This window comes from Ambystoma mexicanum, chromosome 1q (assembly GCF_040938575.1).
Source record: "Ambystoma mexicanum isolate Mex_15411 chromosome 1q, UKY_AmexF1_1, whole genome shotgun sequence".
In the NCBI taxonomy this organism is placed as follows: Eukaryota; Metazoa; Chordata; class Amphibia; order Caudata; family Ambystomatidae; genus Ambystoma; species Ambystoma mexicanum.
In genome coordinates, this window is record NC_090922.1 from 835,951,971 (window position 1) to 835,974,078 (window position 22,108).

Below are 22,108 nucleotides of genomic sequence, written 5' to 3' on the forward strand. Positions count from 1 at the left end.
ACAGCCTTTCTCCACGACCCACTCTGTCCCCTTCTTCCTGTAGACGTCCCTGTAATTTTCCTTTCTAAGAAGGTTTTTCGATAGATCTGGGAATGGGGGTCATCTCTAGGAGGAGAGTTTCACCATCGCGAGGCAAATGGTTGACACTTCTGCAGCTACCCCTGGACTCTGGTAAAATGTACTTACTTTTTACTTAGAACTGGGAACTGCCCCAAACATTGCCCCTTTGGAGACTTTTAATGAGATTTCAAAGTCTCTCACAAACATCATTTACCTTGAAACTTTGTGTTGCATATTTGTTGAAATTGTTACTGTCTTTTATAGATTACTAAAATTCAGAGATCAATATTACAAACAGTAATTTCCTGTGCTGTAGATTCCTTTCTTCATGTACAACTTCATATAAAGAGTAAATGCTTTCATTAAATATAATGTCTGGACAACTCCGATGTCTGTGTAAACTGTACTTCATGACCTGTCATCACCTTTTCCAAGTGACAAGCCAGATTGTTCAGTCATACCAATATTGTGAGATGGAACTAATGTCAGGGAAACCCTGAACATACAACTTTGGTTGCTCTCCTCAAGCCCTCAAACCTTTTTAACACTTACTGTTTGTTCTTGAGGGCAGGAACAAGAGCAGGATATCTACTTCAGCCACAAAAGGGTCCTCCAGTCTGAAGGGCAAGACTATGTTAACCAGTAAGATATTGAAGAAACTGGCTTTAGAGGAGTGATCACAGTGCTACTTTGTTCTGCTTTTTTATCCCTGACCATATTGCTATGAGGAAGCATCAATCACAGGGTTAGCATAAAGGGGAAAGTCTTCAAAGCTGGTTCTCCTGCAGGAGCAGATAAGGGGACCATGTGTACCATGTGTGTAGACAAGGCAGTCACTAGCATTAATGGCATGCATGGACAACCTCTTCAATTAGCAAACTAAAGTAATCCCTCGTCTTGTCAGATGTCCTCACCCTTGCCAAGGTGCCTTCAAATATGTAGGTCGGTGCCAAGAGATGCATACGTAACTTTGGGGGGCTAGAAGACTATCGCCTTTGGGGGCAGGGCCATGCAAAGCCAAAAAGACAAGTGACTTGCAATGATGTAGACCAGAGCCTGGCTCAGAGATTGGGCGGCCAAATTCTGGCAAAGACATTGTAAGATCTTCAGACACAATAAGTAGGATGGTTTCTCCGACACTACTGGGGGAGGAAGCAAAATTGTAGTTTTTCCAATATAGACTGACAGTACTTATAGAGCTGGATCTGAACTGGCAAATAGTGGTTTCTCCTGTCAGGGGAGGGGTTGGCATGCTGTTCATTGGATGCTCTGGAGAACTGGGCTCCAAGGCCAAGTACTTGAAATGGCCATGGGGTGTACCAAAAAAGGCCCAAAAAGACCAGAGGAGCCTCCTCATCTGAAACCCAGAGAGGCATCACTGCCAAGCCACATTTGTAAGACACTGACTACAGCATTTATTTTTCACCTGTTACTGTTTCATGTTTATGGGGACCATGGTACATTATAGGTGAATATCCCATGAACAGAGATCTATGTGTTTGCGACAGGCCACCAAAGGCCATTCCACAGGAATGCCACCTGCACAGTGAGTATATGTCATATACACTAATTGGGGGTTGATGAGGAGGGGGTCAGTGTCCACTTAAGAATTGGCACACAGGACTTCAGCAGAGTTATGAGAGAAATATAAAGAGAGCAAGGGACGGCACATGCATGTATCCATCAATGGCATTGCTGGGCTAGTGTGCTTCTACAAGTGAATCCTAGCATTAAGGCTGTGGCTGCCTTCAAATGGGCCCAGAATGTCCAACCATTTCAGGATTGTTGGAACAGATTCTCCAAAACAAAGGTTTAGGCTAACAGGGTGCAAGTCCAAGAATAGGCATACTGTTCTGCCCTTAATTGTTCTCTATCTCACCTAGTGGTAGCTGCCATCTAGCAGTGGAAGTCCACTCTTAAGAGAGAAGTAAAACAGTACTGTATGGAGTAAAGGGATTTCTAGACAGGTTATTATGAAAGCAACATTCACATTTTGTAAAAGAGAAGTAAAAATACTTTGTACAAGCCACAAATGACTATTACAATTCAGAAAAGAATGGTTGTGAAATATTGCAGGTACCTGTGATGGGGAACCAATAGCGGCCAATACGGAACAAAAACAGGAGGGAGGGGGATGAGTCTATTATCACACCGGACCATATAATGACAAGTTTAAGAGACACGCGGGAACAAGTAAAAACCCAGACGACATTGCCCCAAAATGCCCCATCAATCAACTATCACACCGGACAAAACAAATCTAAGAGACACGAGAGAAAAGACAAACTACATATCCCAGAATGTCCCAACAGATACATAATCAAAACAAAAGCCAGAAAATGGGAATAGAAATCAGACAAGACGAAAAACCACGTTTCCATTTAATGGGGGTTCCGGGCAGGCAGGGGTTAAATACAAGGCTAACTCCGTGAAGTTGAAGCTGGGAGGAGGTGAATTAGCCTCAGGTGTAAGGAGCCCAGGGCTGGGAACGCCCAACGCTAATTGCTGGGGAGGAGACTCACCGGGGTTAAAAGCATCAGAAAACAGCTCAACTTGTCTCTCGTTTTGCAGGAGTGGAATGAGGCTGATAGAGTGGACTCGGAATGGTACGAGGACAGTACCCCATATCGGTGGGCGTATTAGAGGGAAAAGGAAATCTCACCGGAGTGTACCATACCGGACCTGTAGTCAGATCCGACTGCACAGCAGATGTAGACGCCTGAGTCACAACCGCATAAAAAGGAACATTTGTTTATTTACTGAATTCCAGCCGAGGCCAGTGTGGAGCGGCTGGCTCCGAGAACCTGCAGCAGAGCTTAAACAAGAAGGCTCTGAACCATTCAGGCGTGTGGAGTAAAAGCGCTCGAGTCCAGAATATATAATACTTTAAGAAGAGGAGTTTTCTCCAGGGGTTTTCAAGGTACAAACGGCTGTTTCGAACCAAGAAAGACTGCCATTCCTGTGTTCTCCATGTTTTGAACTGCATTCATTTGTGGACAAGCAACATTGCAATCCTTGAGTTTGTTATTTCGAGCAGCCTGGAAGACTCTTAATTTATTTTTTTTGCTATGAACTTTAAGTGAAGTTAATTGGCTAAGGAGAAGACCGGTTGCACCCAACCATTTAGCCATTGGTGAGCTGTAAGAATTAAATACTATTGGTTAACTTACCTTCTTGTCTCTGGCTCACTACTTTACAGTACCTTATGTGGATAAACCTCAACACATGATGTTGATTGTTGACATATGAATAAGATGTTTAATAATTGTTTATTTCCTTCCATGTGACACCATTTGTGTTTCTAGTTGAGTGATTCAACTATATTAAACCTATTGTTTATCGCTTGCAAGTTTTGTATATTAAAATACATTTATTTTCATTAAAAGGATATAGTCTTTATCAAGAAGACTCATTGTAACATTGTTGTATTAAATGTCATTAGGATTAATCCGTGAGAGTGTTCCACATTGTTCTGACAGTTTAGTCTGCAGGATAATACTCTATTGAGAATATGTGACTCTTTGCTGAGGGGCAGTTAGTGTGACATATCTGTATGCAATTTATTTTATGCAACTTCCCTGAAGTTATTTTACTTTAATTAAATTTTGAGTGCAGTTCCCTCAGTAAACTTTTTTCCATATCCTATATTGCATCACACCAGCTCACACACAGGATTACATTTCCTCATGCCTGTTCCCAGTACCCATAGCACAGATAGCCTAGGATTCTGGGGCAGGGTTAAATGACCATACCATCAAGCAAGTGCATTAAGAGATGACTTTTGTGTTCCACATTGTTTCTTACAATAGTTAACTGTGTTGCTGCTGGAAGAATGGGCAATCATTTAAAATGCATTTTCTATGAACCTCTATCTTTTGAAATGTTGGTTTCACCATAAAAAGGTAAATCTAGTATAGTTCCTTCAAAACACTGATTATACACTACCCCATTTAAGCAAACCCCACTGTGAGGAAACAGGTTGGTGGCAGGATCCTTAATGCTGATGTGGCCTGCTTGTAAAACTCTACAATCTTACCTCAGGGGCAACAACAAAAAAGAAAATCTATTGTTGCTTCAGAAACAGACCAAAGACTCTTCTACTTGCCCCTGAAATCGGACTTCCTACTTTACCTACCCTCCTGGATGGAGCCTGGTCAATTCACCCCGACTGGGCTTCTTTGGGGTCCAGGTCTGGTCCTGTGCTTGTGGCTTGGCACTCACACTTACCTGTTTTATGCTGCCTATCCCAGAAGCTGTGTACCTTTTGTTCTGGGACTTCTCTGGTACCCCTCTGCATTGCTCAATGTGGTGCTCAGTTGTGACTGTGGGCTATTTGCCAACACATTTTTTCGAGGCACCGTCATAGTTGGGCTTTGTTTGTTGCTTCGTGCAACCGTATTAGAATTACACTGCACTACTTCCACCCCCTTACACTTATCTCTGAATGTTACAAGGCTGTAAAGGTCCAGCTTTGCTCTCTCACCTTTAGGTGCCCTGGAGTGACTGTTTCACAGATAGCACCTTATAAAACGAACTATAGATCAATGAGTAAGGGGGCTCCAAAAGGCATTACTTGTACAATTAATCTGAATAGGGTGTGTAAGCAGTTTCGTAATGCTGATGAAAAGGATCCGTTGCAGACAGAAGGCTTCTGAACAGCAGAAGCTGGCAAGATGCCTATATGGGCTAGTTGTTGGGTAAACGGTTGTGGAAAAAAAGGGGGCTGCGTCAGAAAGCACATGATAATGTGCAGATGAAACCAGGAGTTACCAGGATGTGGTTGTAAAACAACTAAACAGGACCTGGTAGCAGCAGGAAATGTATAGATTGAAGAGAAGATGTTTGTGGAAGTTAACCCAGGTGACTGTTCACCTCACCTTGCAAACGAGCGGGCAGACAGGTCTTCCAGAGTGCTGTCAGTCTCGTGGTTCAGGTCGTAATCTCTTGCAGGAGAAGCTGTTCTGTTTTTCAAAGCCTTTCCTTCCTGCTGGGAAAGCCCATCTGCCCTTTGTGCGGTCCTGATGGGATCTCCTGGGCGTGGATGTGAACCACTATGAGACTCTAATCCTGAAAAATAAGGATACAAGTTCAAAACTTTAAAAGCAAAAATGCAATGCATCATCAAAATCAACTGTGCTCTATTACTACTGTTGCCACAAATGTAGGGAATGCACATTCAACATCAGCATGCACAACGCCAAGCAAATGAACATACAGCCACCATCCCTGTGTAGGAAATGGGTGAATCCTGTGTCTATGTTCTCTCAAACAAGATGAGAAACTGAGGAGGACTACAGGATATCGGGAAATGCTCAGATGTAAAATCATAAGACTACTATTGCTCCAAGATAAACTAGGTAGAGAGGTAAATCTGCCCTTAAACTGAGGAGGAGAGAAAGATGCCTTCCTGTTTAAATAGGTAAGGGCTTTTCTAGGAATATGATTTTTGAATATTGAATGGAGAGAGAAACGATCTTCAAAAAGGTTAATTCTCCACTAGCTATACTCGATCCAATCCTGCTATTGCTTTGCACCAACCTGAAAGGACATATTGTCCCACTGATTTGTTTAAATGTGTGTTCCTTCTGGCATTATTTCCACAGTGAGCTCCAAAAAGTCACTTGCACATCAAACCTTTGACTTCTGTGCATGCACACATCTTCTATGCTTCAAAACACACACATTGGAACTCATTGCGGCGGCTACAAATGCACCCAAAAACAATCTCCAAGTGAAGTTCCATTTGCCAAATATTGTGACCACCTGGTATAGTGGATTCAATTTGAGTTTTGTGAATAACTTCATGCATACAAGGACGCTTCAGGGTACCGGTCACTCTAGATCTCAGGCCAGTAACGCATGCAATTATGGTGCTTCAAAGATTTGGCATGTAATATTACTTGTTTAATTAAGACTTTTCTTAACGTTATGATATTGACAATACCATGTTCACCACCAACCTTAAAAATACAAAATCATTCATCTAGATTACTCTCAGAAACAAAGTATGTCATCAATACACTCATTCATGCAACCACCATCTAAACTCAGACGCACAATTTAACTTCTAGTACTGTGAACGTTTTATGATATTGTACTAAATAACCAAAAGACTCCCACTATGAACCCCACAATGATCAATGCATTGAGGTTGGGATGGCATATTTAGTTGATAAAATAAAATCTAGGGTGTTCTATATGGGCCAATTCACTCAGCTGAGCTGGCTCTGGTCCGGTTAGGTGTTTTACTAAAATATGATGTTGGCCATCACACTGTGTGCCTGCATTCGTTAAATGAGTACACATTTGTGTTGCCCCATCCCAGTCTGTTTCTTTTCCCCCCTACGAAACTACAGTTTTCAGGAGACGACAGCACTGGAGGAGCGAGTGTGCCACCAGACCGGCAGAGCAACAGCAAGAGCTCCAAACTAGAGAACAACCAATACACTGAGGAGGCAATCCCAGCGGTTCACGCGACCTGGACCTCGATTGTTCCCGTTCCCAGACAGTGGTGCGCTCCACTCAGGTGTGTAACACGCTCATTCACATGGACAATGCAGTTATGTCAATACGGCAACCCATATAAGCCTTTAAGTCCTAACATGGGCTGGGACATTTTGACTGAGTCTTATTAAAGAGGGCCGCCATTGCCAAGAGCCAGTGGACCATTGGACCAAAAAGGGGCAGGGCTTACAACTACTTTTATGCGTGTACTAACCTGTAAAACCTCCCCTGGGGAAAGGAAAACCAGCAGTTGATCCGGGGAACCAGGTGTGTGAGATAGCCAATAGAGAGGGAAGGGGAAGATAAAAGGAAGGTGTGAGATATTCATCAACCACCAGAACTTCTGTTTTGTCAGCATTCAGCTTCAGCCAGTTTTGATTCATCCAGCTACCCTCGGACTCCAGGCAGCGGCGCAGACGGGCATCTGCTGCCGCCAGATCGAGATGTGCAACCATTTGAGTATCACCGGCGTAAGAATAGCAGCGGAACCTGTGGGACTGAAATAGCGTGGCCAAAGGTTGAATGTAGACATTGAACAGGCTAGGAGAAAGAGCAGACACCTGGGGAATCCCACAAGTGAAGGAAATAGGATCAGATTAAAAGGGATGAAGAGATATTGACTGAACATTCCCAAGGAAGGATCCAAACCAGGACAAGACTGAGACAGAGATGCCAACGCTCACCAATCGAAGAAGCAGAGTGGAGTGGTCAACCGTGTCATAGGCCAACGAAACATCTGAAAGGATCAGCGCCCCACCCTGATCCGACAGACACGTCAGATCATCCACAACTGAGACAAGCACAGACTCAGTACCCCACCCCGGCCTGAATGCAGCCTGAAAACGATCAAAGAAAGAGGACTTTTCCAGATAGGCAGAAAGTAAAGGAGAGAACAGTGATTCTAGCAGCTTCATAAGAAAAAGTCATAAAGAAATAGGACGATAGTTAGCGGAGAGAAGGATCCAGAGTATGTTTTGTTTTTTTAAGTGGAATCACCAAAGCGTGTTTGATGAAAGCTGATGAGAATGAATGATTAATGGCAAAGCCAACCTCATCTTCTGTGTAGCCTTTATGATATCCGCCGGAGAGAAAAGAGGAAAAACTGACCAAGAGGACAGCACCTCACTATTCGAAACAAGGTCATCCTGAATAGCAGGAGCTATAACAGAGGAGGCAATCGTCTGACAAAAATTCAGAATTTCATCCAGGAAGTAGGCAGAGAGAGTAAAATAGAGCTTGTGAAGGCGGGACAGTGACATCCTCAGCAGTAGAGGAGGACAAAGACTTAATCTGAAAGTGCTCCTTGTGCTGATTCAGAGATGCTTTAACATGCGTAGTGAAATGAAAGCTTTTGCTTCAAAAATTGATTTCCAATGTATAGCAAGCCCACTTTGAAATAGAGCTCTCAAATCCGCCCGACATCCAGCCCTCCATTTCCGTTCAGCCTGCCTGCAAAGGAGCCCGAGTTCCGCCAACTGAGGGGTGAACCAAGGCTCGGCTGATACCAGATTGGCAATCTGTGCCAATACCTCAGAAGAATTAGTTAAGTCCCATTTGTGCTGAGGGAGACCTTGAATAGGCCTGGTCACATGGGTCACTGTGGTATTAATAATAAAGGGTCCCAGAAAGAGGTCAGTCCAAAGAACATTGAGGACAGGAAAAACAGTGGCAAGAGTAGTGGCAGCAAAAAATAAATCAAGTGTGTTGCCAAGCGTGCGAGTAGGCTGAGAGACCAGCAGGGATAGGCCCAAGTCCTCCATGGCAAAAACAAACCTCGAGGTGGAACATTTAGTAGAATAATTTAGATGTACAATAAAATCTCCCATAATAAGAAAATTAGCAAATCCCAGTTTTAAGTTTGCTGCCAGCTCAATGAAGGCCAGTGGAAAGGAGGAATCAAATGTAGGACGTCAGTAGATTATTAGTACATAGAAGGTTTGCGAGACTGATCGGACTGAGCGTATCAGCATGGCCGCCATACGGAGAGCGCGCCGAAAAAAGGCACTCACACAGGTAAGTGACAATTGATAAATCACTGCTAGACCGCCTCCAGGCCGTGGCAAAACCTCTATGCTGACAGAGTGTTTAGCAATTTGCCGGGAGAGCTTGGACAATATCTGGACCAGATGAGTCGTTCGGTCAGGTTTCAGTTAAGAACACCAGATCAGACTGGTGTTCATGCAACAACTCAACATTCAGTATGATGTGCTGATAGAGAGCAAGTATTCAACAAACACAAGCTGTTGGAAACTTAGAGTAGGGATTTCTACACGGTTAGTAGATCCCCCACCCCCATTAAAGGAGTCAGGGAACCTGGTATTTATAGGTGCTAGTGACAAAAGTTCTGTTCTAGAGCAAAATGTACCCAGTTTGTGGAAGCATCAGCCTGGGATTATGGCCCGTCCAACGACCAGACAAGCAGCCACGTGTTTGCCTTTTGCACACATTAGGCGTGCCCGCTGTACTCATCCGCTGTGCTGCCTTGACTGCCAGGCCATATGTGCCGGCAGGAGGATCACGTGGCCGCGGGAGTAGCAGCCACGGAGTAAAGACTACTGTTATCAGCAGTTAGTAAGCTAACCTCCAATGGAGCAATTCTGAGCCCTTAATAAAATAAATAAGGATGTTTGGGGGGTAAGGAAGAATAATCACAATAAATAGTACATTTCTAAAAACAAAGCAGCATGCAGCAGAGCTGCAGCTACCTCCTCTGGCGTTAGAGGACTGCAAAGAGAACATACAGAGGAAGGACAGTGGAAAAGCACATGTTGGGCAGAACCGCTGAAAGAACGTGCAAGGTGATGGTTGGTGAGAGAAAGCAGTACTTGGTTTTGAGTGTGCGTGGAAGTGGAGTGAGACAGGCTGATAGAGAGGTAATAGTAAGGTGATTAGAAGTGGGAAAGGAGAGTGAGTGAAGAGGATGGTGGAGAGTAGTGTTGAGAGGGGAGTAGTAGTGTGGAGAAGGAGGTAGTAGGGGTGTGGGAAGGAAAGAACAGTATCACTGTCCTCTGGGGCATACTTCCCCCATCCAATGACAGTTCTCTCCCTAAGCTCCAACCCTGGTTGCCATCTTCAGTATGGCAGTATGAATCAAGAAGAGCCAGAGTGGAAGGAGGGAGCGTTTACATGTGAACCCATGCCAGACCCACATTGGAGAACAATAGTTACAAGTAACTTAAAACTTCTCCAGCATGGGGTCTGGCATGGAATCACATACTCATGAATAACGATAACACAGCAGTACATATACACAACCACAGGAGGTGGCAAGGCTCAACGGAAGCAATAAACACTCACCTCAAATAAACAGATTGTGTAGCACTGCTTGGCCGACTCAGGACTTCTTCCTGGAATCCCCATTGACGCAGTAATACCTCGAGACGGTGTGCCTCGACCTCCACTTAGCAGTCCTGCAGATGTGGAGCAGGGGCACGCCAATGCTGTTGTTGCTTTGATAACTCTGGTGGAGTGGGCTCTCGCCTAGCACGGGCTGCTAGCAAGTCGATGACCGTGCATGGTGCACGCGGAGAGCCACCTGAAGATGGAACCCTTACCAAGGCCTTCCCGTGATTCTCAGGTCCAGAATTGACGAACAGATGAGAAGTCTTTTGGAAGCATGCACGAAGAGCTTTCAGATGTAGAACATGGTGGTGGTGTTGTCCGTGAAGATCCTCACCGCCTTGCCCCTCAGCGATGGAAGGACATGAGGGCACAGAATATATGATATGGCATTTATAATACGCCTATACACAAGTGTTTCAAGGTGCAACGAGGCGGGGGAGGGGGAACAGAGAGAGGACAGACACCGATCTTACTAGGCCCAGTGACATTGAGATTGCGCTAGTGCAGGTGAAGGGGTAAGGGGAAAGGGAAAAGTGCGGGGGTGAAGGGGAAGTGCAGTACATAGAATAAATAAAAAGCAATAAGTAAAAAGTGCAGCCAGCTGATGGCAGGTGCAAGGGTAAGTGCAGACATAAGGTGTCAAGTGCTGGAAGGGGACTGTAGGGATAACAGGCCCCAAGTGCGGGGGTTGCCAGGGTGGCATTGCAGGTGTGCGACTGATGGGGAAGGGGACTTCGGCCCGAGATCAGAGGGTGGCCAGGTGACGAGTGCAGTTTCAGCCAGGGGTTCAGCAGGGGAGAGGAGGGGAGAAAGTAGAAGCAAAGAGGAAGGTTTGGAGGTGGTTCTAGAACCAGAATTGGTTATCCTCATGTTTCAGGGAGGCTGTTCCAGAGGGAGGCCCCAGTCGAAGAAAGATCTACCACCAACTCGTTGCTTGGAGAAGCGACTGACGCAGAGGGAGTTGGAGGCGGATGAGCGAAGAGCTCGAGAAGGAAGATACTTAGGAAGAGAGAGTAGAAGGTATTGAGGCCCCAGAAGGCCTTGTGGACAATGCAGAGGGTTTTGAACTTAATCCTCGCAGCTACTGGGGGGCAGTGCAGAGATTTCATTCCTGGAGAGATATGATCCCTGGGCTTGAGGCCAACGACAAGTCTCGCAGTCCTGTTCTGGATGAGTTGCGGAGGACGGAGAGTAGAAGCAAGCAGATTTAGAAAGAGGCTGTTAGTAGTAGTCCAGCCTAGAGAGAACCAGAACTCTGGAGACAGTGAGCTTCTGGGGGAAGAAGAGGAAAGGAAGAATACCTCTTAGGAGGTGCAGCTGGTAGTGTGACTTTTTAGAGACGACAGATGTGAGGAGAGAAGGTGAGTGTGGAGTCGAAGATGGCCCTGAGGTTTTTAGCCTCACAGATGGGAACAGGAAGACAGCCAAGAGAGGCCGGCCAGAGAGTGACAGGAAAGGAGGGAGCAGGTGTGCATATGAGGAGAATCTCAGTCTTAATGGCATTAAGGCAGAGATCATTGGCAGCACACCACTCCTGGATAGCAGACAGACAGCCAGAGATGAGAGGAGGAGAAGTGGCAGAAGAGAGCCTGAAAATCAGGAGCGTCATCCGCATAGCACTGAAAGTTGGGGCAGAGAGCAGCAATGCAGTGGGCAAGAAGTGCCAGGTATTGGTTGAACAGCCAGGGAGAGGGGTTAGACCCCCCTGGGGAACACCACAGGTAGAGAGAGAGAGGAGAGGAAGGACCCAAGTTGGACCTGGGGGGAGGTCGATTGGAGAGGAAAGAGGCCGGCCAAGCCAGGGCCTGATCAGGGATAGCCAGGTTATCACGGAGACGGTTGAGCAGGATGGCATGGTTGACAGTGTCAAAGGCAGAAGAGAGGTCAAGTAAGATGTGTGTTGTGTCGTACTTGTATGTAATATGCTCTGTGTGGTGTGTTTGGATAAAGGAGGTAGATGTGTTGTGTTGTGCCTGTCTGGTGATATGCAGCTAGTGATGTCACGTGGAATGTTGATGATTGAGTGGTGGAGTGTTGTGGTGTGAGAGTTCTAGGTGAAGGCAGTTACAGCTTGGCCTGCCTGGGAGATGGGAGCCGGTGTTTGTCTTAGCTGATGTCCTTGTAAATATCCAGTATGTCTTATGTGAGGAACTGTAACTGTAACTAAAGGAGCTGTAATAAACGTGCTTAAAGTAATCCTGATCAGTCTGGAGACAGCGCTTTTACATTGGCGACGAGGATGGGATTTACAAGGTGTACCTACTGAAAAAGCAAAACTGAACTGGAAAGTAACTGCTGCGGGGGGGGGGGGGGTGCAGGAGGACAGAGACAGAAAACGGACAACACCGCCCCCAAAGAAGTAAGTGTCATCACCCATGGTGCAGGTGCGGGCACAGGAACCCCATGGCAGAGGGATCAGCACTAACAACGGGAAGGAGAGCTGTTCCCCAGGGGTTTTGAAGTGAAGTTGGACCCTGGAGTGTAAAATGAAGAGTGCCCTTCCCTGGAGAGGATTAGTAGACTTTTAACATGTATGAATGCTTGATTCTAGGGCTTAAGTGTAGAGTGGAAGACAGCACTCGTGAGAAGAGGCCCTTCAGCTGGGGGAATCTGCACCCTAATGTGTAGGAATGAGAGTTGGGCCCCCCGCTGCGCTGCAGATGGAGCGGTACACTATTAAAGGGGAGGCTCCCAAGACTGTAAAGGAAGGTGCGCGAGCGGTTTTCCAGTATCGGGTACTTAGGAAATGCCTGGTTCGAGCGGCACGCGAGCGACCGTTGCATGTGTGCGCTGCTGTGGCCTGAGATCCTCTGATGACGTCACTTTGCCATCTAAGGGTGTTCGCGAGGCTATGGAACTCTGACTGCACTGTGTTCGTAGAATCGTCGGAGGAGTCATGAAGTGCGATGGGAATGTTGCATGGAGTAAAGGACCTAGTTCTTTGAACGCAACGTGAACACGTTTCGTGTTTACATTGAAGGTCCGTCCACATCGTGCTGTAAGGGGAAGTAGCTGTTTCCACGGATGGTGAAGTATCCGTCAGCGATGCCATTGCGGAAGGTGACATTTGGAGAATGTCACATGCAACAAAGCCGTGGGAAGCAGCGGTTTCCACGGATGGTGAAGTATCCGGCAGCAATGCCATTGCGGAAGGTGACATTTGGAGAATGTCACATGCAACAAAGCCGTTCCGTTTTAGATTCGGAGGGGTCTGGTAAGCGGCCAAGGTTTGAAGCTATGCCAACGCAGAAGGCGACATGTGGAGGATGTTGCATGTGGTGATGCCGCTCTGCTTTAAATAGTGAGGCGTTTTGTAAGCGGCCAACGTTTGAGGTGTCTTTTATAGGGCACTATTGTCTGTAGTGGACCATCGATTGGAAACAGAATATTTCTTTTTACGGTGCTGTTACCCACTATCTTTTTGTGTTGTAACCCGTAGGCACTTTGCAAGACTGAGTGTGTGACCTACAATGGTCTAAGCAAGGGTATTTGTTATTTAGTAATAGTGCTATTTGAGGACCTAGGATAAAGGTATAGGTATGGGTGTACTGCGGTTTACGTGGTTTGTTCATTGCATAATATGTGGTACTTAGGATAACCTCTTGAGGAATTGCAGGTTTGAAGTGCCAGGCACCCCTGGCACATGGATACCAGTGCATTGTTGGGGTGTGCGTTTGTGCATGCTTGTGATAGAATTAACCTTTTTGAGGAATTGTAGGTTTGGAGTGCCAAGCACCCTGGCACATGGATAATGAGACATTTAAGAGTATTGCATTAGTGTATGCTTGTGATAGAATTAATTGCATTGAAGGATTTTACGGCATGTCACTTTGCATATGTTAGAGCCCAAAGTAAAGAAAAGAAAAATAATTCGTTTTGAGGATTTTCAGGTTTGGAGTGTCTTGCTCATGGCACATGGAATTCCATTTGCACAATGTGTTACTGTGTTGGTGCAAAGCATGCACATATGAACGTGTTTGTATGTGATGGGTAAAACTAACGTTTTCTTTTAGGATTTGCAGCAGTTTGAGTTGCATGAAGCAACATGGACTGATAGGGGTTTATTTAGAGCCCAAATGGTTATGTACATTTATGTTGTGATGGAGCCTAGTAATAGCTACGGACACTTAGGTTCATTCAAGTTTTGGGTTTGGCGTTTTGCTTTATTTATAGCAAAATATGGTTAATGCATTTCATTGTTTTGGAATGCAGGTTATCAATCTGACTCGGATAATATTGTATATAATATGCAATTTCTGTATCTGGATGGGGAGAGAGTCAGTGAGAGCTTGGTAACGGATTGAACTCACAGTTAGCATGGATTATGCGTGTTTTTTTTTTAGACATGCAAGTTAATCCATGGGTAATGCGTGCTCTGTGTGGTGTGGACAATGTTGTATGTGGGATCAAGTTGTATACTCATGTTAGGTTATTGGTCTGGTATGGAGTCTACCTTATTTGGTAAAAGTTGAACTGGCATGATGTAGTTCTAGAGCGGGGTAGTGCCCATGCTCTTTCAGTACAGGAGATTGTATTCTTTTCTTTTAAGTTTGGAGATGGGTTTGGTTTATGGAGTTTACCTCATTTTGGGTAAAGGTTGAACAACGGTGTGGTTGTTTTAAGGGGAGGTAGCGCCTTCTCTAAGGCTTGTTAGCCTTCTCATCACGGAGGACAGTGGGTAGCTGGTGGCAACGGGGTGGCTGGGGACGCCTGGTTATGAGCCGTTGGAATGGAGGTGCTGTGTCCTGAGATGATGAGAAAATTGTTTTCTATGTTTCTTGTGGTGTTGTTTGTGGACCCTTATATAGCTTGCGTTTTGGTTATTATGGGTTCAATATTGACTCCCGTGAGGTGGTCACCAGAGCTACTGGCGTTTTTGGTCTACCAGCTTTAGTGAATAGGACCGGGAGGGTGTGGCCAGCTTTCCCAGTAGGTTCGGTAGGTTTTCACAGCAGGGTCTGGTTGTGGTTGCTCGGTGATGAGTCAAGGTTCCATTTTCTGTAAGTGGCAGTGATATTTTTGTTCGCCGTGTGTGATCTTCGGGTGTTAAGATGTGGTTGGCATTTTGGAGGGCTTTGAGGTCCATTGTGCTCTAGAGTGGCAGTCTAGAGGCCCGTTGGAATTCCAGGGTGGCAGCCTGGACCCCGCATTTGTTGGAGGCAGGGGCGGATGGAAGGTGGTGTAGATGTCTTTAGGTGGCGTCGGACTGTAGGTTGTTTGGTTGGCTGTTTTGAAGGTGGTCAGCCCTCGTGGAGGTGGTGTCTGCGTGTGGTGTGTGTGCATAATGTTGTTCAGTAAAGGAGGGAGGTGTGTTGTGTCGTGCTTGTATGTAATATGCTCTGTGTGGTGTGTTTGGATAAAGGAGGGAGATGTGTTGTGCCTGTCTGGTGATATGCAGCTAGTGATGTCACGTGGAATGTTGATGATTGAGTGGTCGAGTGTTGTGGTGTGAGAGTTCTAGGTGAAGGCAGTTACAGCTTGGCCTGCCTGGGTGATGGGAGCCGGTGTTTGTCTTAGCCGATTTCCTTGTATCTATCCAGTATGTCTTATGTGAGGAACTGTAACTAAAGAAGCTGTAATAAACATGCTTTAAGTAATCCTGATCAGTCTGGAGACAGCGTTTTTACAATGAGGACACAGGAGGTGTTGGAATCAAGGTTGGAGAGCAGGTTTTCACGGATGTTCAGGAGAGCAGTTTCCATGCTTCTGGAAGTTCTGAAGCCAGACTGATGGTCATGGAGACAACCAACAGATTCAGTGTGGAGATTAAGCTGGGAGATGGCCAGCTTTTCCAGGAGTTTGCCAAGGAAAGGAGTGATGGAGATTGGGTGATAGTTAGCCAGGCAGGACGGGTCGGCAGAGGGTTTCTTAAGAAGAGGGTGCACAAGGGAGTGCACAAGGTGGGGAAGGGAAGACCCCAGTGGCGAAGGAGTGGTTGCAGAAACAGCCAGAGCAGGGACAAAGGTGTCAATGTGGTCCTTGATGGTTTTGGAGGAACAGGGGTGAACCTGTTTGGACGAGACTTTCATAGATCGGACTTGTCTAGAAACCTTGTCTAGAAAACAGGGGAAAGGCAGAGAATGAGGGAGGAGAGGTGGCCGAAGAAGGGCCAGAGGAAGAGCAGGGAGTAGAATGAGCAGGGGGAGAGAAAGAGGACAGGATGTCCTGAGTTTTAGAGATGAAATGAGAAGCCACGGCCGTGCAGAGAGCCTGGGAGGGGCAGGAGAGCTAGAGACTGCAGCAGGATTGGCCAGCTCCTTGCAGATTTTAAAGCGTTTGCCCGAGTTGTTAGATGCCGCAGGGAAGCAGACTTGGATGTGGGCTCTTCTTGGTGCAGATAGAGAGCCGGTATTGCCTTTGGAGCAGGCAGCAGGCCCGTTTGTTAGAGGATGTACCGGAAGCATGCCATTTCCTATCAGATGTCCCGAAGCTCCAGGATGTTGATGTGAAGTGTCTTTTCTTCCGGCAGCCAGAGGCCTCTGGCGTGCAACTGTCCGGTGTGAGCTCCCCAACCTTCCAGAGAAGTGTCAGTGGTGACTGTCTCCTGGTAAGGAGGGACTTGGAACGGAGCCCCTTGCGTGAGATGAGACTGCATGCCCCACCACTGTATTGCTCGTCAGAACACCTTGTTGAGGGTGATCTTGTTCGTCCAGGATTCCGAGACTTGCAGCCACCTTGCATCCAGAAACACCTAGCGAGGCCTCATCTCTAGTCTGCAAAGGAGGATGAGGTTGATGTAGGAGGACATCATGCCCAACAGTGACTTGACGACTCGCACAGTAGCCGACTGCACTGACGACAAGCGCTGCACCTTCCCTTAGGATGGCTACCACCCTCTCTTCCGAGGGCGACGCCAGGCAAGACTGTGTTGAGTCGGGCTCCCAGAAACAGCATTCTGCAATGTTCCAAGCAGGACTTTGGATAATGAATGGAGAATCCTACATCAGTCAGCAAATGCAGTCCTCGCTGTGTGCTGGCTCACCAGAACATGGGAGCGGGATCGATTTAGCCAATCGTCCAGGTAAGGGTAGACATGGATGCCCTCGAGACAAAGATGCGCCGCCACTGGAGCCAAGCACTCTGTGAAGACCCTCGGGCCGATTTCAGGGCTAAGGGAAGTGCCTTCAACTGGTAGTGCGGCCCTTGGACCACAAACCGCAGGAACTTGCGGTGCTTCCTATGAATGGGAACATGGAAGAAGGCGTCCTCCAGGTCCAGAGACGCCAGGAAGTCTTCTTCCGCCAGTTGGCCGAGCAGGTGCTGCAACGTGACCATCCTGAACTTCGGGGACTTCAAGTACTTATTGAGGTGTCGCAAGTCCAGGATCGGCCTCCACCCTCCAGTCTTCTTTTGCACCAGAAAGTACCTGGAGTACATGCCCAAGCCCTGGAGGTGCTAGGGAACGGGTTCTATCGCCCCCTTTATTAAAATTGTGTGTACCTCCTGCAGTAGCTGTGCCACATGCTGTTCTTGTCGAGTTACAGGGGGGAATATGAGGACACCTGCGTTAGAACTCCAATGTGTGCCCCTGTCTGAGAGCATCCAGCACCCATTTGTCTGTGGTGATGGTCTTCCACGCACTGACGAACCTCGCCAGGCGGCCTCCCACTGGGGTGCACAAGTGGGCCCCCCCCACGAGTGCGTGGCTGGTTCAGGCCTGTTCTGGTGCTGGGGCTTTGCCCTGCAGGAGGCACCCGTGCGGACCTCTAATGCTGTATGCCTGCGAGCAGCCTCTGCACGCCTCCTGCGTCGTAGAGCGGGAAGACTACCAATAAGGGGTGGGGTAGCCCTTGGAAGACATGCCAGGTTTTCCCCTTGAGGAACGAAAGGACGACCGACATTGCCGCAGGGTGCCCAGTTAACGTGCCATCTCCGTGTCAGTCTTGATGATTTGAAAAGACTCATGGACTGCCTTGCCAAACAGTTTTTCTCAGCCAAATGGCATGTCTGCCACCATAGACTGAACGTCCAGCCTGAAGTTGGTGGCTTTCAGCCATCCCTGCCGACGGAGAGACACTCACCATCTGACAGAATCTGGTGTCTGATGTTCACCACCACAGTGATGGCGTGGTCCGATGCCACCTCCCCCTCCTGGAACAGCTCAAAAGCTTCTGCCTCCTGTGAGATACCAGAGGGTGTCTCACCCGCTAGACCCCAGCAATCTCTCTCCCAGGGCACGGCCATCGCCTTTGAATCCAGACCCTATGGGTGGACCGGTGCAGGAAGATCACCTGGTTGAGGGCTTTCCAGGGAGTGGGGGTGAGGGAGTCGCTGGTGAGACATGGTATTCCCCACTTTTTTGTTAATCTACCCCATTCTATTTTGTAGGAATTTCTGAAGTCCCACCCCCCCTTTTTTACACAAACACTGGGCCGAAGGAAGAGGGTGACAGAGTAACCAGACTTACTCTCTCACATTGTACTGGACATGTCCCGTTAATCGGGTCAGGCACTTTATACTAAGTGCATACACCTGATACCAGTTAGCTCTTCTCACACAAATAAAAGGCAACACCTAAACACACTCTGAGCAAGGCAGAACACGAGCATGAGCAGAACTTTCAGGACGAGAGCACACCTACTGGAGCAGAGCAACATACCAAGGGATGAGAGCAGCAAGCCGAAAACCACAACGGTTCCCTACGGGAGGTTGTTGCCTCCGACAGACCGCGAAAGACGCGTGGAGAAGGCCAGACCCCGTAAATGAAGATTGCATTGTGTTCCAAGGACAGCAGCGACCCTCTCGGGTGAACGGCAGAGTTGGGGATGCGAGGCCAAGCCTGTAATACTAACCTCGACACGTGAATTGAAAATAGCAAAACAAGAAAGAAGCGCACACAGCTGTTGAGTTAGCAAGCAACCTGAGAGACCGGGGTGTGTTAAAGCAAATGAAGTAGCAATACATTATATCACAAGTGAAGGCTGTTAGAAACTGAGCCAGAGTGCGTCATCCTGCCTACGAGGAAAGCCTTACTCCGTGAAGTTTAACGTGAGGAGGAGAGCTGGTTCATTTATGTTTATTCTTTTGAACTCTGATTTTCTTTAAAATACATTTCTCCTTTTTACACTTTTCGTACATGAGATAGGGCGGGCATTAGATTTTTGTTAGAGTAGGAAATTTTGATGTGACGGACTCCACTAGGATTGTTTCGTTTATCATTTGATGGTCGAGACTACTCCCATCTTAGTTATAGGGCAAAATAGAAGTTTCTCAAACCCCAACATTTTCAATAAAGGTTTTACAAATTGTATCCATTGTGTCAGTGTCATACTTGTGATAGCATGCCTTCCCTACACTTCTTGTCAGGTAGGAAGTTGAGAATAGGGCCCAGTTTATGCCTGTGCTCCCGGTCGTAGCGTGCCAAAATCGGCATCGCATTAGCGGCCTTAATGGTGCTGGCAGCCGTACAGATAATCCTCTACCCCATCGCGTCCAGCTTCTTCCCCTTCTGGTCCGGGGTACCATGGACGAGGACGAAGGATTTGCAGAGCGTTTCCTAGCCGTGGCTGAGACCGTAGAGTCAGGTGAAGGCTGGGACCTCAAGCACCTGGGGTTGAGTCCTAGTCTCTGTCTTTCTTCTTGACCCTGTCCCGCTTGGGTGGGGTGGTGCTCGGATTCTTCAACGGTGCTAGGCCTTCATCCCAGGTATCGTCCAACAAAGGAACGGACATGATGGTCTTCTGTCTGGAATCACAACTTTGATAAAGGAACCCTTCCTATTTCATCTTTTCAGGCAACAGTTGAAAAAGTTCTGAGACCCTGGACATCATTGAGTGGAAGGAGCTGACCTCATCCGGCGGAGAAGCCCTGTGCCGATCATCTCCGCCTGCTGGCTCTCTGTCCGCTGGCACAAAGTCATCGGCCTTGTTGGTGTCCTTCGCCGTAGCTGCCATAACCGTGCCTGTGCGTGTGCTTGTGGCAGGATCCCTTATTGGGGTCAATTACTGCGGTGGTGTCAGTTGGTGCCTTGGAACAGCAGGGTCCTTTGACTTGTGTGTTGCGTCAAGAAATACTTACGGGAAGCGGCCGTGGAGGACTTCTAGACGGAGCACTGCCAGGGGTAGGAGGCAGACTTTGCTGAATGGGAACCGGCCATGGAAGACTTCTAGACGGAGCAATGCCAGGGGTAGGAGGCAGACTTTGCTGAATTTCTGATACCAGCGTGTGTAGCGTGGTCAGAATGTCCAATGGAACGTCTCTGGGTTGAGGTGTAGAAGGGGTGAGAGGGGGGCGGCTCCTGGCTGGTACATCCCTTCTGGAGAGGTAGGCCATATGGTTAACCCTGCGGTGACCCATCTTCCAACAAGGGTCCCTATCCCCCTTCGTGGTCTGAATAGTAGCCCTTGGGCAGGTCGTCGGAGCTTGTATAGACGTGCCCCGGCACACTCTGGTTCAAGCTCCTTGTTCTGTACCCTTCCTACGGATCGTTGGAGCCATACTGCCTCCCTTCTCCTGAGACTTCTGGGGGAAGGGTGATGATGTCCCCTTCCCGGTGGTCTTTGCCAGAGCCGTGGCAGTTATCTCACACCATTCTAATAAGGACACCAACGGAGTAGCTGTCGATGTGACTGTGGGCACCACCTTTGTGGTCTTCCCTCCTTTTGAAGAAGTAGTGGTCGCCGACGAGGCCAGACAGTCGTCGCCGGGGTGGCAACAGCAGCCATCGTTGATGTGGCTGTTGATGACGCAGTGGTCTTAGCTTGTTGAGGAGCCGATGGAGGCAGAGAAGAGCCCACCTTGGATTTCTCCTTCATTGCCTTGTCCACCGATGGCAAGGGGCCAAAGGACTTTCTCTTTGAGTGTGTAACCCTCGCCGGCAGGCTCTTGACCTTCCCGAGTAGGGACCCGCAGTAGCGGCAAACCCAGTGGGATCTGTGGCGAGCAGTCTTGCCTTCTTTTGGACCCCTGCGTGCGGGGTGTCCTCAAAGTACCTCGTCCTCTTATGTAAGAGAGTGTGATCATGGGACCGTGGTCGATCCTGGGGGAAGCATGACCTCCGAGTCAGAGGACTTACCCGATTTCAACCACGCCGCCAGCTTGCTGTAGCGGTCAATCATGGTCTTCTTTGAAAAACTACAGCAGACCGCGCATCCTTCCTCATCATGGTCCGGATGCAGTCAGTAAAGACAACTGTGTTGTCGATCCTCCACGAAAACCTTCCTTAGTCCACATTTCGCGCAGAGTTTGAAGGGGCATCTCTTCTCCTCTCCATGGTGACAAAAGGCACTAAATAGACCCAAGCCTGGGCCTTCCGATTAAAGATCCTCGATGTAGCTTGATCTTCACAGACAGCCGGTCCGTGCTGCTGGTAATCGACCACTGGGGGAATAAAGCTCAAAGAGCACGAAGAGGACTCCCAACACTGAAGCGTGTGGTAAGAATCTGTAGATGGCCACCAGGGGTGGAGGTTAGGGAGAGGACCGTCATTGGATGGGTGCGGTAGGACCCAGAGGACAGTGATTGGTTTAGAGGAGAAATACAGTTTCAAAGAGAAAGGCCAACAGTTTTTTCTTTTACATAGGATTACCAGCCTGATGACAGGGAATATTCATGAGCATGTGAATCCATGCTATACCCCATACGGGCGAAGGAGACACATTGGGTGAAATAGTTGGAAGGTGAGTAACAGTAGAAAAGGGTGAGCGACAGAAAGACACAGGGGAGTGTGGCAGGAAGATGCCAAGTTATGTTATGTTACTTTGCATTTATATAGCGCCTTATGTATCATTGGTATGACCTCAAAGCGCTGGTAGGTTGAACGCTCTCGGGAACCGCAGTTCAAGTCAGTAGAGCGAGTCATATGGTGCGTGGGCGCACCGGATATGCGTGCAGCTGGTGTGGTTATTGCATGATAGCTGCTTCTTAGCGGTAGGTGAGGTGCAGTGGGATGTTTCAACCCACTAGTCCAGGCCCTGCAACATTCCTGTGCATTGCTTGCATCAGGAACATCAGAATGGCCGCCGGAAAGCATGCTGCTCGCTAAAAAATCACCCAAAAGTGTGCAGTAAAAATCTGAAAAATCGTCCGCCATCCACTTTTGCCTATCTCAGTGGTAACACAGGAGACCACTGCCAAAACCCATCATTTGGCTGCCCACAGAGCAAGGCTGATTGCGAAAGAAACAGAGCTGTGTGAAAATCCGTTTTTCTTGGTTGTCAAATTTGCAAAAATCATGGCTCACAAACCACCCAAAAGACCCAAC

General features: G+C 47.7%; 1 protein-coding gene across 3 annotated transcripts in view; it reads right to left on the reverse strand.

The window, feature by feature from the left end:
• The window catches only part of CEP350 (centrosomal protein 350), a 2,433,119-nt gene that overhangs the window by 1,598,401 nt on the left and 812,610 nt on the right, over positions 1–22,108 (reverse strand). For all 3 annotated transcript variants that reach the window (XM_069641456.1, XM_069641455.1, XM_069641457.1), the window contains one exon: positions 4,938–5,127. In XM_069641456.1, coding sequence (XP_069497557.1) covers positions 4,938–5,127 — 190 coding nt within the window. The remainder of the gene's footprint in view (positions 1–4,937; positions 5,128–22,108) is intronic.